At 44.2% G+C, this 15,191-nt stretch overlaps 1 protein-coding gene across 6 annotated transcripts in view; it reads right to left on the bottom strand.

The window, feature by feature from the left end:
- Positions 1-15,191, bottom strand: part of LOC142775834 (uncharacterized) — a 43,190-nt gene that overhangs the window by 8,874 nt on the left and 19,125 nt on the right. For 3 of the 6 annotated variants that reach the window (XM_075878038.1, XM_075878043.1, XM_075878040.1), the window contains exons 7-10: positions 7,836-7,924; positions 2,193-2,319; positions 1,284-1,332; positions 1,091-1,204 (exon numbers count right to left, since the gene is read on the bottom strand). In XM_075878038.1, coding sequence (XP_075734153.1) covers position 2,319; positions 7,836-7,924 — 90 coding nt within the window. In that variant the 3' untranslated portion in view covers positions 1,091-1,204; positions 1,284-1,332; positions 2,193-2,318. Of the gene's footprint in view, positions 1-1,090; positions 1,205-1,283; positions 1,333-2,192; positions 2,320-3,684; positions 3,982-7,835; positions 7,925-15,191 lie in introns of all 6 variants that reach the window. The other 3 variants (XM_075878039.1, XM_075878041.1, XM_075878042.1) reach the window with 3 other exon arrangements.

Below are 15,191 nucleotides of genomic sequence, written 5' to 3'. Positions count from 1 at the left end.
TTGCATCAAGATTTTAGCCATTCTGCAAATCATTATCGATAACTTGTTGTTCAAGTCATCTGATGCCAATTCCTCATGAGAAATAACTAGGCTTGTGCAAATATTTGAATTCTTTGAATATTTGAATGAATACGAAGTATTTAAACTTGCTTTGCAAATTAAATTATTGAAAATTCCGAAGTATTCCAGATAAACAAATGAGTATATCAATCAGCATGTAATCCCCTGTAAAGGTGGTGACACTACCGTAAAGAGATGCTAAGCCAAGCAAACTTTTTAAAATTTATATTACTTTGCAGGTAACCCTTGTTATGGTTGTTTCACTGCAGCAAAGGAGTGCTAAGACGTGAAAACACCGATCCAAAAGAAATCCCCACTGCCGCGAAGCCCCACTAGAAGGTTAAATCCGCATTTAAGTAGTGCGCACAATCAACCATGTTGTTAAATCAACACCATACCCTCACATTGATTCATAACTTTTAAAGCTTAAAAGCTTGCTATGCTGGCTTATATCATAAGCCGGTGTTATGCTGGCTTTATTATGTATTACAAGTTATCACTTAAAATCTACCAGAGAAGGCAAATCTTGCTACAATTCAAAGGCCTTCCTTCAAGTACAAAAAAAATACTGTGCAGGTAGTTAGGTCATGAACAAATATGCCCATTTTCTTTTATAACATACGATACATACTATTCAAATTCAATTAGAAATTATTTTAACCAAATTCCTATTCGTTTCAATTTCGCTTTCAACCTGAAATTCACTACTCACACAAGCCTAGAAATTACCAATATATGAGTAGCTGATTATCTGTTCCATAACCTCTCTCCCCTGCTGCTCTAACCTTCTTTGCTGTCCTGGCCCTCCTTGAGAGATTAATTTCCGTTACTACGGCCCACTGAATGAGGCGAGTTTGAGACCCCCGATAAAATGAAGGTTAACAGTTGTGTCTAACCCCACAGACCACAGCGAATAGAGTCCATCTTATTCCATTCCCCAGCCACTGTAACAGGATCATTTTGTAGCACGTAATGCGTGAATACCAGTTCAGAATGCCAAACGTACTGTAGAATCATCAAATACACTCACCTTAGCAAAGGTACTACAAATAGCAAAAAGCTTCTTGCCGCAAGCCTTGTAAAGGGGGCTGCTTTGAGACACACCATTCTTTTCCAGAGGATTCGCCACAGCGACACGCAGTTTCTGAGAAATAAAAAGTAAAAAAGTCCATATGAACTCTTGTATGTTTGTAGCGATCTTTACAAACGGCACAATAACTCACCATCCGGAGTTTCTCAGATGCTGCACGATTTGCATCAACTCTCTCTTTCCTGTGATGAGAATGCATATAATAACTTCACTCTTACATTATATGAACGCAAGAGGACTTCCTCATTGCATGCAAACACTATATGAAACTCCAGCCACTTGAGCCACACAAGCCAAATAGTGACAGCATAGAGATGAAGAAGAGCACTAATCTGCCTCAGGGATTATCTAGTGGTACTGGTTATAGACCAACAGTAGCAAGGAAGCTGATCGAGCAAGTTGGTACATTGTAACTAACAGCATGAAGGTTAAAGCAGCCCTCTAACACTGTTTGAGCATGGTCAGACAACACTGGTAGTCGAGGCTCTCAAGCCAAACATTATAGCACAGCCCGTGGCCTTGAATTGACCATTAATTCTCAAAGCTAAAAATCTATCCCCCTTCTTTCTAAATATGGGATATACTCAAATGACCACGCCATATACCCGAATTCACGACAATTGGCTGATTTGAGCACCATGGGATGCACAGTTACTGCACCCACCGCAGAAGGCCGCCATGTGCCTGCACGTGTGCTCGCACTGAAATCAAACCAATCAAAGAGAGAAGAAAAATAAGGTGTTCAAGGTCATGACGCAAGCATGAAGAAGAGCCATCCTTTCTTGCTTAGCTTCCAGCACTTTTGTCGGGACGAGAGAAGAGAGAAAGCTAGATCTCTGCAACTCCATTCATAGTTGACGGATTCTTAACATTTTTCCAGCAGTAAATTCGTGAGGCAATAAACATCTCTAGTGGATACTTAACCATCACGCTAGTGCAGCCTCAATTGAGCCGTCGTTGAAACCACCTTGCTTACACCTGCATTTACCCTTCGCATTGTACACCTACGATGAAAGTAGCAGATGCAAAAATTGCCACTTACAAGGAAGGCTGTCATTTTTCTTAAAGGGGCCCTGCAACACTTTTTGAGCATGGTCAGAAAACGCTGCCGATCAGTAGTAGAGGCTCTCGAGAACACGCGAGCCAAAGGTTATAGCATAGCACGTGACCTGGAATTTAAAATAAATTATGAAAGTCAGGTAAAAATTTTTTTCTCTTCCCTCGACAAATGACGAAAAGCGCTCAAAAATCACACATAGATTACCCATATTATCAGCCATTGGCTGATTTGAACATGGTGTGCTCAGTTGTTACAGAGATGGCCGCGAGAGGCCATCACTTGTTCACACGTGCGCGTGCGATCGCACTGAAAAAGCCGGGTATTCAAAGAAAAAAAAGTGTTCAAGGTTACTAGGCGGGTGTGACGTTTTTTGTTTGCCCCTCCCATTCCTCTCTGCTTAGCTTCCAGCACTTTCGTTGGGATGAGAGAAGATAATGCGATTGCAGCGTGTGACAAACCTTTGTAACTCGGCTTGTACTGGACGGATTCTTAAAATTTTTGTGGCATTGAATTTGTGAGTCGATACGCTTTCCCGTTGAATTATTTCCATGGTTACACAAAAAAGTATTTGAGGGTCCCTTTAATATAGAATCCTTTATATGGCATATCGCCACAAGCATCATCCACTAACACATGCCCATTTTCGTCCACTCTGTCTGGACATGCACATTCACTTGCACAGAACAAGGAAATGTGAAGAGGGGAGATCATACGCCAAAGAGGCTGTAGAGAAAGCAGTCTGCTCAAGTGAGCTAATATTAAAAAAATAAAAGGGGGGGGGGCATTCAAAGGTACTTTTTTTTTCTCACCACCTGTCAGAAAATAACTAGTTCTGATAACTTATTTGAAGAAAATATTTTTTTTTTTTCACTTAAACCTCGAGGCTTAACCTTAAGACCTTATCATCCTTATCATCACCCCCGTCACTACCACCTTATGTCCACCACAGGCATCCTTCATCAGTATCTAATTATCTTCAGCTTACGCCAGCAATATACACCAGCTTGACCCATTCTGCAACTTCACTGCAGAAGTCATTGATTCTGCTCCATGTCGAGTGGAATGGGCTACCCATGTCTGTTTACTGATGAACAGTGCTGTCTTTCTGTCTCTTGACATTACACCTATCATTTTTCACTAGTCCTTTCAATGCACAGTCATCTTGCTTCCTTTCAGGCCTATCTGTTAACGAGAGTGGCACCGTATATGGACTTGAATCTTAATGGCATTTTGCTGCAAAGTAGTCTATCTGTGAATATAAGCTGCAAACCAAGAATTTAAGGAGACGAAACCACGCATATGACATCCTGCAGGGATGTGTTTGAAAACAAGGATTTTCCTACAATTTTTTTTTTAAGAAATGTAACACGCAGTTTCGTGAATCATGATGTTATAAAGGTGCTCTGTCATTGTTTTCATTCAACACCATGTGCTCATATTTTTTGAAATTATGTAAGAAAAAAAAACTGCACACCTTGGTTCAACACATTTCTGCTGTTTGGTATTTTTACGTGGGCTCTTTCGCAGAAAGGAAGAAGCAGCAGCTTGTGGGCTATTCCAGGTTAGAGGGACTGTTTTTTGTGACATGCTCTCCTTTTGTGGGCTCCTCTGAAGAGATGTTGATGCAACAGGATCCTTCCGTGTTGATGAGAAAGAATGCTTCTGTTGGTGGCCTTGCAGCGTGGTGCGATCCTTGTTCACAAGAACACAAGCCGTGCTTGAAGGTTTCTTGGATTTGGATTGGAGATGCACTGAACTTTCCAGATTAGATCTGCAAGTAGCAGCTGTTTCATTAACTAAGTATTGCTCTTTCATTGCACTGCAGGAGTTCTCCAATACTTCATGGTCTATGTTGTAACTGGATTGAGAAATCGGGAGTTGTACAATAAACAACTCGCTGAAAAAAATTATCACACGAGACCACTGAATGTGGTTCACCGATCATGTTTTCACTTTTCTAGCATTATAAGCAGGCTTAATTGTGCTGCAGTCACATTACAATAACTACTACATTTCATTTTAATAAAATTATATAGTGCCTAGTTTAGTGTACAAAATAAAAACAATGGGTGAAATGGCTTGCAGGATCCACTTCACAATGCAAAACTCGATAAACTTTTTTCCTTGGTTCTGATATTTGTGATTAAATATTTGCATCAGGTAGAACATTCTATACTGGTTCTTAGCATAACTATTATTTCAACCTTTCCAGTTCAAACTGATATGAAAGACTGTGCCACTACTAATATGCAGAACCAATACATAGTAGACAAAGTCGGTCGGAATGATAATTGTTGCAGATGAAAGTCAAAAGTCAGGAAACTCGAGCGAGAACACTGTTTTACAGAGGAGCTGTTACATTCTAAACTATAGTATAGGCTCTCCCACAAACTACGATGAACTTGTCAGTACTATAGTCAAGAGTCCGACGGAATCTTGTCTTGTCGGGCACAAACATAGTGCAAAATAACAAAAACAAAAACGCCTACCAAAGTGAAATACACAAAACTTAAAAAGACGTTTAGGCTCCCCACACGGGAGCCTTGTTCACAGTGACCCCAAATGGCGTAGTGCGCTCTTCTTATGCATGTTTCATCACGTGTTGCAGACATCGTGCGTACACAGGAGGGAGTGTCCAAATATTTCTGTTTAACGTATGCGCAGTAGCTTGAATGGCCAGAGATTCCATGTGCAATCGTGGTAACAACCTTCTTTTTGTGGCAATGATGCAGGCCTTATCCCAGTCGATAGCGTGCCCAGTAGACGCAACATGTTCTGCAAGGGCATTAGAAGATACTTTCTTGTTTTTGACGTCATTAAAATGTTCCCGGAGCCTTCTTTTGTGATTGCTCGTTTCGCCAATGTATCCGTATTCACAGTCTTTGCAGGGAATTTTATACACCATGCCGGGAAAATCATGTCTGTCCAACTTATCTTTGACATTTGTAAGACGGCCTCGGAGCTTTCGTGTCGGAACGTGAGCCACTTGGACGTTGTAGCCGCGGAATACCCGAGCGAGGGTCTCGCTGAAGCCTGGGACGTAAGGCACCGATGCGCGTTTTCTTGTAGCAATGGTGTGTGTGACTGAGCCGGACGCTGCAGTTGTCGCAGCACCGAGTTCATAAAGGAAAGCGGGTATCCGCAAGTAGCCAGCTCCCGTCGAACTGACTTAACATTTTCTACTGCGTCTTCTTCCTTAGAACAAATCCTCCAAGCGCGCTTTACGAGTGTAGACACAACAGAACGTTTATGGCAGGATGGGTTGGGTGCACAGAATTGAAGCTTAGAAAACGACCGGTGTGTTTCTTTTCTGTACACGCTGAAAGTCAGGCGCCTAGCATCTCTTTTCACGAGGATGTCAAGAAATGGAAGGCAGCCATTTGATTCTTCTTCAACGGTAAACTGTATCGCGGCTTCCATGGAATTTAGCTGTTCCAAGAATACTGGCAGGGCACCTTGTTGCAAAACACAGAAACAGTCGTCCACATATCCAAGGAAAGTCTTGGGTGGGGCAGCAAATGAAGTGAGAGCCCGGTTTTCAACAGCCTCCATGGTAAGGTTTGTGACAGTGACAGACACAGAAGATCCCATTGCAAGAAATAAAGCAGAAACGCTTACACCCTGTATAGAGAAACTAATGCATTAGAAAAAAAGATGCTGCGAATGAAATAATAAAATCAGTTTTCTTGGCAGGGTTTGGAGCCGGAAAACCACATGCTCCCAAAGCTTGTGTCTCAACACTAGGCCAAACACACATAAAGTGATTATATTCAAACTATATGGATGTGTTCTACATGCCATGCAAAACAAATGTAAATAGAAAATGCCTTCTATGAAAGCTAGTGGTGTTGGAATAAATGCCCTCTGCAGGACAACATAACATCAGGCGAATTGCTCTTTTGGGAATATTTCATGCCAGAGATGCATTTTTCCATGCACTGTTTAAGTTAAGAAGATGCCGATATTGATCGAAAACAGTGTTCTGGGGAATACCGCAACTTCCACTGCAACTCTGTGACTATGCATACCTTAAACAACACCCAAAAAGGATCTTGCAGCCACCAGTTCCACTGATCACCAACCTACCCAAAATGAAATGGCACTGAGTTACCTATTTTGGTCCTCAATAATTTTTGAGAAAATGAGTAAAATATAGGCTTCTATTCAGTAGTCTGTCTGAACACTTTAATGCTGATATAAAATGAATATGTTATTACATCAACTACATGCGCTACTAATATACTTGTGTACAACTTTTTGTGGCTAACATGTAGTGACACAAGGTAGAGTTTTTTCACAACTATATGGAGACTTTGGGAGTTTTTCAAGTAGAAGGCTCAGATATTTACCATGATCAGAATACATGAACACACAGAATAGATAAATGTTCACAAAAGACAAACTAGACTTTGTGCACATTCACAGAGAACAGGCAACAGCCATGACATTCCTTTGTGCAGCAACGACACAGCTAGCACAAATATCCTGCCTGTTCTGCACAAGGAGAATGGAACCTGAACGTTGGAGAAAGGAGGAGCTGGTTACTACACCCACCACTTTTGATGGCTAGTTGGGCTTAAGCTCCTCCTGCCCCAGGGCTGCTATTTTATGTAGATGCCTTTTTAAAGGCAAGAAGACTTTTTCACACTAATCACATTTTGTCAATGGTTGAAAGCAATTCTACCCCTGTTATTAATAATATCAGGCAAAATAGCACCCCAGATCATCTTTCTAGCTTCATAAAAGCAAACAGATTATGCAAAAAGCAGGCATATTGTCTATGAATGCTGCAGTACTCAAGAGCCATATTTGAAGTTCATAAAATAAAACAAAGCCAGTTTGCCTGAAATTAACAATCTGTGGGTGTGTGACTGCCACAATGAGCAAGTAGAATTTTTTCTTGAGAGTTCTTCGGCTCCATTGCTTCCTCAGCATTCTTTGTTGTATCTATTGGCGGGTACAAATTAAGAAGACCCTAAAAGGCCCCACCCAGAGGACTAAAGCACGGCAGTCGATTGCCTCCACAGCTAAAGAGATAGTCCTGCTCATGCACTCAGCAATGTTCTTTGAAAGCGGGTTCACTGGCCGCTTAGCTGATTGGGGTGGTCTGGGATGCACGCTCATTGGTGCAGTTTGCGTGCATCCGCCTTTGGGAAGGAAAAGGTGCAGACTTCTAAAGTTTCAGCTGACTATAGTTATAGCAGTTTCTAACAATTAATTGCGCATGGAACGGTATGTTGCTGGTACAGCGACACTAAACCTTAACATTTTTTTAAGCACTCATTATTGAGATACCAAACTCTAACTAGACGATTTCATGTGTTGTATTCGCCAGTATCTCAATGATGACATTATTTCACAAATTGTGAGTCCCTAATAGGCTATGAGACACTAAATTTTGTTATACTAATTTGAGTTATATCTTTAAACTATTTTCCATCAATCAAAACATGGTTTTAGAAGCACAGTATCCTACAACAAAATTTTAAAAATAATAAATAAACAAATAAACTTTTCAAGAAAGAAAATCTTGCAAAAAATGAAATGGTTAAGGCATATAGGTGCTTACTACCCAGCACAACAGCAGTCATTGCACGGTTGAACAGCTAATCATTACATACTTACTAAACATCATGGTACTTGCACTGAAGATAATCAGGCCATTGCGTGCTTTCCAGCTGATCCCATGAGACTGATGGCTTGGTGCTTTGCCCCTAAAAATACAGTTGTTGCTGCAGTTTTTTCTAATTATTAGTAAAAATGCATTGCTTATTGAGTCACTGTGACAATACACTCAAAACAGAGGGAACATATGACAACACCATTGGATATGGTCCAATTAATCAGACATGAAGCTTCTTATGCAGCTTGAAGACTAATTTTCATTTTCAAATAACTAACACAACATGCCCCATTACTTGTTTAAAACGAAAAATCTGGAAAACTAAACTACTAATTACTAAAGGTGTGCAAATACTTAACATTTCAAAAAATTTTCAATTCGCACTCAAATTTTACTACTGGAACTACTCGAATTTCCTAAAGACATACAGTGAACGTCTAACTAAAAGTGACCCCTTCAAATTTTCAATATGCTTCACCTCAGCATACTCCTGTATTGCGGCAAAGCTGCCTTTCAAGGTACTCTACGATTGCAAATGTATTGGCTCGCGAAAATGCTGGCTCCAACATGAAGATGAGTGATATGGCAGAGGTGGGGGCTCAATTAATGTTGTTTTGGACTTAAAGTTCGGGCAGGAAGTCTAAAAATTTTTAGCGCCCAAAATTTCAGATGCTCTTATAGATTGGTCTCTATGAGGCAGATTTGAAACTTCGGACTCAAAAGGGTGCACACCCTCAGTTGGGCTTCCACAGAAGTTGAGAGAGGAAAAGAGGCTGAGGCAATAGTATCTTTGTCTTTCACATGTATAGTGTTGCTGGCAACACTTTTGACCGCACCAAATCATGTGTATAAATACCATTCAGCTTCTGCATTACCTCATTCTTGATAAGACAACTATGAAACACCACCACGCCTGCACATCATCAGTCTAACAAAACCGAACACTTTCATGTTGCTATCTCGTAAGGCCATGCTTAAGAATCCTCTCGCACTTTTTTTTGGCAATTTCGCTTAGAAGTAATAAAAAATTTTCTAGAAATGTTCGAGAAATATTAAAAAATATTCTATCTGATTCGAACTTTCACTTCAAATTCGAATTTGCTTCGCACCCAAAATGTTCATATTCACCCAGCACTACTAATAGGTTAATCTTCACTGCAACATAAATAAAGAGAAATGAATCGCACATACAGATTAAGGAATTTTCCCATCAATTCCATGAAGTGATATATTAATAGCAGACAATTGGTGCAGAGATAATTGGGGAAGATAGTGCCCTGCATATATAAAGTGTTTCCTAAAGACTGCCTGAAAATTTTTATTTCCTGTCACAGTTACCACACTTCCAGTCCTTGAGAATAATTATTTGAGGATATAACCTTAATTACAAGACAAAAATGATGCATTATAATTGAAATTAATCATGCATTTAGCTGATTACGAGGTGTGCACAGGACTGTTATGCCTGCGAGTCCACACCAATCGCCAATGCCTCTGAAAAAGGCAATCTGTGTCAAGGCCGGCAATCGAGCCCGCCTGACGCGTTCAGCTCAACGGCGTCAGCAAGCGGCGCCGCCGGTCTGTCACGCAACGCACCGCAAGCTTCCTCAGCCTGCGAGCCAGTTGAAGCAATCGGCACCTTCCAGTCTGGCGAGTCTTATGCAGCGTGGCAACCTCTCTCGTTCTTGGCGCAACCACGCGCAGCGGCGGGCCCCATTGAAGGATTCGGACATCACGGCCAGCGGCGCTTCTGGTTGGACAAACTTCCAACCAGAACTGAAACTTCCAATCCAACTGGTGCCCATAAAAAGAAAAGCCCTGCGACGCGTCGCCAGCAGCTGACCTAAGTGTCAGAAAAGCCTCTCGTCGGTTCGAGCCCCTTCGCATTTGGCACGCCTGGTGTCCTTGGCAGCCATGAGTTTCGTGGCGCCAATCGTAACCTCGTCTGCGGTGTGCCTCGTAACAGCGTGCGTGAGAAGACATAACGGTTCTTCGAGTCCCTAACTGTTGGCCCCTGTGCCGAATTTGTAACGCCTCTATTTCTATGCTGTACATAAACCTTGCCTTAACTCACCATCGTCTCGTCCGCTCGTCTACCAGCTCTACGCAGAAGCAATCGCGAACTGAGAACCAAACAGCTGGTGACAGTGTCGGCGGAGTTCGAAGCAGTGGCACCTTCGGGACCGTGTTGGCGTCGCGTCTTTGTAACAGTGGTAGGCAGCTGCGGGATCAGCCGGCGTCAACGACATCGATGCAGTGAGTGCCCCTCAGTTCACCAGACTACTCTAGCACAGGTTATAGTAGTTTAGAGAAGGGCTGTGTGAAGCATTAGAGTGAGCTTTGATGGTTTCAAGCCAAGTCGAAGCACTTTGAAGCCAAAGTTAATGCGGAGGGTGGAAACACAGGAGTGTTAAAAATTGCTTGCGCGTCTTGCTAGTAGACTTATAGTGGGAACAGCAAGTAGATTCTTAACAGGGGAAAACAGCAAGAGGCTAGTGTGAACGATGGAGAACCTTAAAGTGAAGGAAGTCTCCGAAATTTGAGAGAAACTCGGCATTACTTTGGGCTGTGCGAAACGAAAGCAAGCGACCTTTGAGATCATGAAGGATGAAGGAGTGTGGGCTGAGGAAGTCGATGAGGCCTGGGTGGATATCAAAGCACACCGTGAGGAGGCTGAAAGGCGAGAAGTAAAAGTTCGCGAACGTGAAGAAGCTAAAAGGCGCGAACGTCGCGAGCGTGAGGAGGCCAAGAGATAGGAGCGCCTCGAGTTGAAACGAATAGAATTGGCGATCCTACAGTGTTTCAAGGTGCCTAGCGTAGCTTCTCCAACAGTTCAGGTCAGCGGTTATAAAATTCGCGACCAACTGCCACCATTCATAGTTGGCGAGGACATGGCAAAGCATCTCGTCACGTTTGCACACGTCTGTGAGCGAAATGCTTTGGAGCGGTCTCTTTGGGTGCAGAACTGTTAGCACTTCTTCCCAGCGAAGTGTCCGACGCGATATAGTGCTTGTCAAGGGAAGCGTTTGAGAGCTATGACGAGGTCAAGGAAGTGCTCTTGAGACGTTATAAGTTATCACCCGAGGCTTTCAGGCAAAGGTTCCGGTATGCTAAGAAGGAGAATGAGTCACACGTTAACTTTGCGTTTCGTCTTAAAGCCGATTTAATCGAATGGCCCAAGGGCAAAGGTGTTTATGACGATCGTGATGAAGTGGTAGAATGCATTGCGTAGGAGCAATTCTACCGCTGCATCGAGGAGGATGTCAAGATTTGGCTGCAGGACAAACTTGGTGGTACAGCTAAACAAGACGGCAGAGTTAGCTGAGGAGTATTACACTTGCCAAAAGTTGCATAGCAGGGCAGTGCGCGATGAAAAGGATGAAAGGAAAGAGGGCTTTTTAAATAAACCTGATCAACAAAAACCCGCTCTGCACCGTAATTTCAAGAAGGACCCGTCTCTTACAAAGGACACTGTAGGAGAAGGGCAAACGGAAGCGAAGAAATCGAGTATGGTTCGTAAACAATGCACTGATACCACACGGGCATTTGAATCACGGAAGCCGCTAAACTGCTACAACTGCAAAAAGGAAGGGCACATCGCGATAAACTGTAAGCAAAAGTTTGCTTTCGCAACAATCCGAGAATCGGAAAAGAACATGCGGTTGTTGGAGCTGTATCTCCAAGAAATTAGTGTGAATGGGAATACATGTCGAGCACTTTGAGACTCAGCAGCAACCATGGACGTTGTCCATCCTTCGATGGTGTCTCCAGATGAATTTACAGGAGAATGCACGTGGATCAGGCAAGTCGCCAAGAAGCAGAGTGCTTGCTTACCAATCGCTATGATTGTCATTGAAGGCCCGTTCGGTAAGCTTCGCACCGAAGCGGCTGTGTCTGCCGCACTTCCCGATCATTTTTCTTATTTATTTTCTAATAACTGAGAGCAGCTTCTTGAAGAGCAGGGTAAATCGTTCTTCTCTAACTTAGCGTACATGGCCCTCACGCGATCGCAAGCGCGGAAGCTTTCGTAGAAACTTGATCTTGTTCAATCTGGCGAAGCACCAAGTGCAAAAGCTGCTGGTCTGTGTGACCTTGGCGGCGAGTCGATGGAACCTCAGGCAGGAAATCCTCCGTGCGAGTCATTTGAGCAGTCACTCGAGCGGCCCGTAGCCAAAGCGACTGGCGCGGTCTGTGTCGGCGGAGGAGACGACATGATGCCATTGAGTCAGAGCGAGAGGGGTGCAACGCTTTCGCCTGTTGCGGAAAGTTGGAGTGAGCTGTCGAGGGTTGATCGAGAAATGCTCATTCGAGAGCAGCGTGAAGACTTCTCGATTAAAGTGCTAATGGAAAGCGTAAACTTGGGAAAAAAGGATGTTTCCTTTTTTGAGAAAGCAGGGCTCCTGTATCGGAGCTACACAAATGCGCAAGGTCGCAAGTATGAGCAGCTCTTGATACCACAAAAGTATCGTCGCCAACTATTGGAACTGGCGCATAAAAACGCGTGGGCAGGGCATCTCGGCATAAAAAAGACCAAGGCTAGAGTTTCCCTTGAGTTTTATTGGCCGAAATGCTGGATGGATATCGAAGACTTTGTACGCTCATGCAACACTTGTCAGAGAGCGGGGAAATCCACGAACAAGTGGAAGACACCCATGAAGCTTGTGCCACTGATCACAGAACCTTTTTGGCGCCTAGTAATTGATATCGTCAGGCCATTGCCAGAGTCAAGGCAAGGTTGTTCGTACATCCTGACGGCCCTCTGTGTAGCTACAAAATTTCCGGAAGCGATACCACTTCAGGAGCTTAATTCCCCTCATGTCGTGGATGCACTGCTATCTGTATTTGCACGCGTCGAATTTCCTTCTGAAATCCAATGCGACAATGGTAGTGTCTTCACCAGCTGCCTTACCTCTACCTTTTTTTAATAAATGTGGAATAAAAGTAGTGCACACCTCGATCCATCACCCGCAATCTAATCTGGTAGAGCGTATGCATTCCGTTCTGAAACGGATACTGAGAGCTCTTTGCTACGAGCACAAATGCGACTGGGAAGAGTGTATTCCTCCTACTATGTTCGCTTTGAGATCAGCTCCTCATGAGAGCACTGGCTTTAGCCCTGCAGAGCTTGTGTATGGCAGGAGTTTGAGAACACCATTGCTACGCGAGTCCTGGGAGGGATTCGATGAGGACCCTAATGTAGTTGTGTACATTCTAGACCTCCTTAGACCTCCTTCTGAGGCTTGGCAAAACGAAAGATCTTGTGGAAAGCCACATGAAGGCTGCACAAGTGTTTTCGAAGGAGTACTACAACAAATCGGCGAAGAAGTGCGCTTTTGAAGTGGGTAGTTAGGTAATGCTGCTGCGGCCGTCCAAAAAGAACAAGCTTGAGCTTCATTGGAAAGGGCCCACCAAAGTAATTTCGATGCTTTCTGATACCAATTATGAAGTGAAATTAGGAAGGCAGCTGAACAAAATTTACGAGAGTAACTTGATGAAACCATACGTTCAAAGTCAAGCGCTCGCAAGTCTGCTATTGGATGCTTGAGAGGAAGAGGGAGCAGAAATTTTGAGTTCTAGTGATGTAATTGAAAGGGGATCGGAGGTAATCTTGGAGCAGTTGAACCTAGAGCCTAGATTAAGTGAAGTTCAGAAGGAGGACTTGAGAAGAATTGTTTCAGGGTTTGAAGATGTGTTTTCGGACCGTCGTGTTTCCGGGACGGTCCGAAAACACGTGATTGAACACGATATCGAGCTAACTTGTGCGGAGCCAATCCGTAGCAAGCCGCATCGTTGTTTCCCTGTGCAAAAGCTAGCCTGTTATGTCTCTGGTTCGAGTTTTGTGGTCGAAACGGACCACTACATGTCCTCTAACCTGGTTAAATAACATGTCGCCTAAATGTGGCCGGTTACTGAGGTGGAGCATGATACTCCAACAGCACAAATTTGACGTTCACTACAAAAAAGGAAAGCTAAACGCTAATGCAGACGCATTGAGCCGTGCGTTTTAGTTAGTGCCTTCTCCACCTTTCGGTCTTTCGGTGGCCAGTCGGGGCAAAACTTTGTCTTCATCACGGCCTTAGTTGAGCGCTCTCGTCCAGAGTGATCTCAATGGGTCAACTTTATGTTGTATTCTATTTCGTTACGTTGTTGTACGTGTAAAAACTTGAGTTCTCATTTTAAGAGTCTTGTGTCCCACATGTGCCTCTTGATATAGAAGAAACGAAATTCCGATAGACACGTAGCTAGGTATATTTTGTACTATACTATGTCTGGTGTTCTGTCGGATGACCGAGGGCACTTGCTTGTGTCGTGTGTTGTCTGTTGTTGAACCGTTCTTGACAAGTTGCAGAACAATCGACAAGTGCCGAGACAAAATATCGTCAACAGAGACGAGCGAAGCTGGCCGGCAAGTTGTGGCAACAAGCCAGTGGAGCTGAGACCCGTCCTCAAGAATGGGATGTGTTCACGGAATGGAGTCTGGAGCTGCATTCTCCCCATGACCCTGGAGGCGAACCTGGAGGAACCTGGCGGAAGAGCGCGCCCGACATCCGAGCCCTGTGGAAGCAGCTCGTCTTTCCGGCGCATTGTCTGGCCGCGGAAGTGCTGTTACGCCTGTGTGTCCACATCGAACGTCAATGCCTCTGAAAAAGGCAATCTGTGTCAAGGCCAGCAATCGAGCTCGCCTGATACGATCAACTCAACGACGTCATCAAGCGGCAGCGGCGGTCTGTCATGCAACGCACTGCGAGCTTCCTCAGCCCGTTGAAGCAATCGGCGCCTTCCATTCTGGCGAGTCTTACGCAATGTGTGGCAACATCCCTCGTCCTTGGTGCAACCATGCGCAGCGGCGGGCCCCATTGGAAGATTCTGACATCACGGCCAGCGGCTCTTCTGGTTGGACATTTGGTTACGCAAAAGATACACCCGGGGCCTATAAAAAAAAACGGCCAGCGGCTCTTCTGGTTGGACATTTGGTTACGCAAAAGATCCACCCGGTGCCTATAAAAAAAAAGCCCTGCAGGGCGTCGCCAGCAGCTGACCTAAGTGTCAGAGAAGCCTCTCGTCGGTTGTAGCCCCTTCGCAGTCGGCGCGTCCGATGTCCATGGCAGCGGCGAGTTTCGTGGCGCACATCGTAACCTCGTCGGCGGTGCGCCTCGTAGCAGCGTGCGATTGATTGATTGATATGTGGGGTTTAACGTCCCAAAAGCACCATGATTATGAGAGATGCCATAGTGGAGGGCTCCGGAAATTTCAACCACCTGGGGTTCTTTAACGTGCACCCAAATCTGAGCACACGGGCCTACAACATTTCCGCCTCCATCGGAAATGCAGCCGCGGCAGCCGGGATTCGAACCCGC

Source organism: Rhipicephalus microplus, chromosome X (genome assembly GCF_043290135.1).
Source record: "Rhipicephalus microplus isolate Deutch F79 chromosome X, USDA_Rmic, whole genome shotgun sequence".
Taxonomy (NCBI): Eukaryota; Metazoa; Arthropoda; class Arachnida; order Ixodida; family Ixodidae; genus Rhipicephalus; species Rhipicephalus microplus.
Note: the sequence above shows the minus strand (reverse complement) of the source record. Positions and strands in the feature narration are given on the sequence as shown.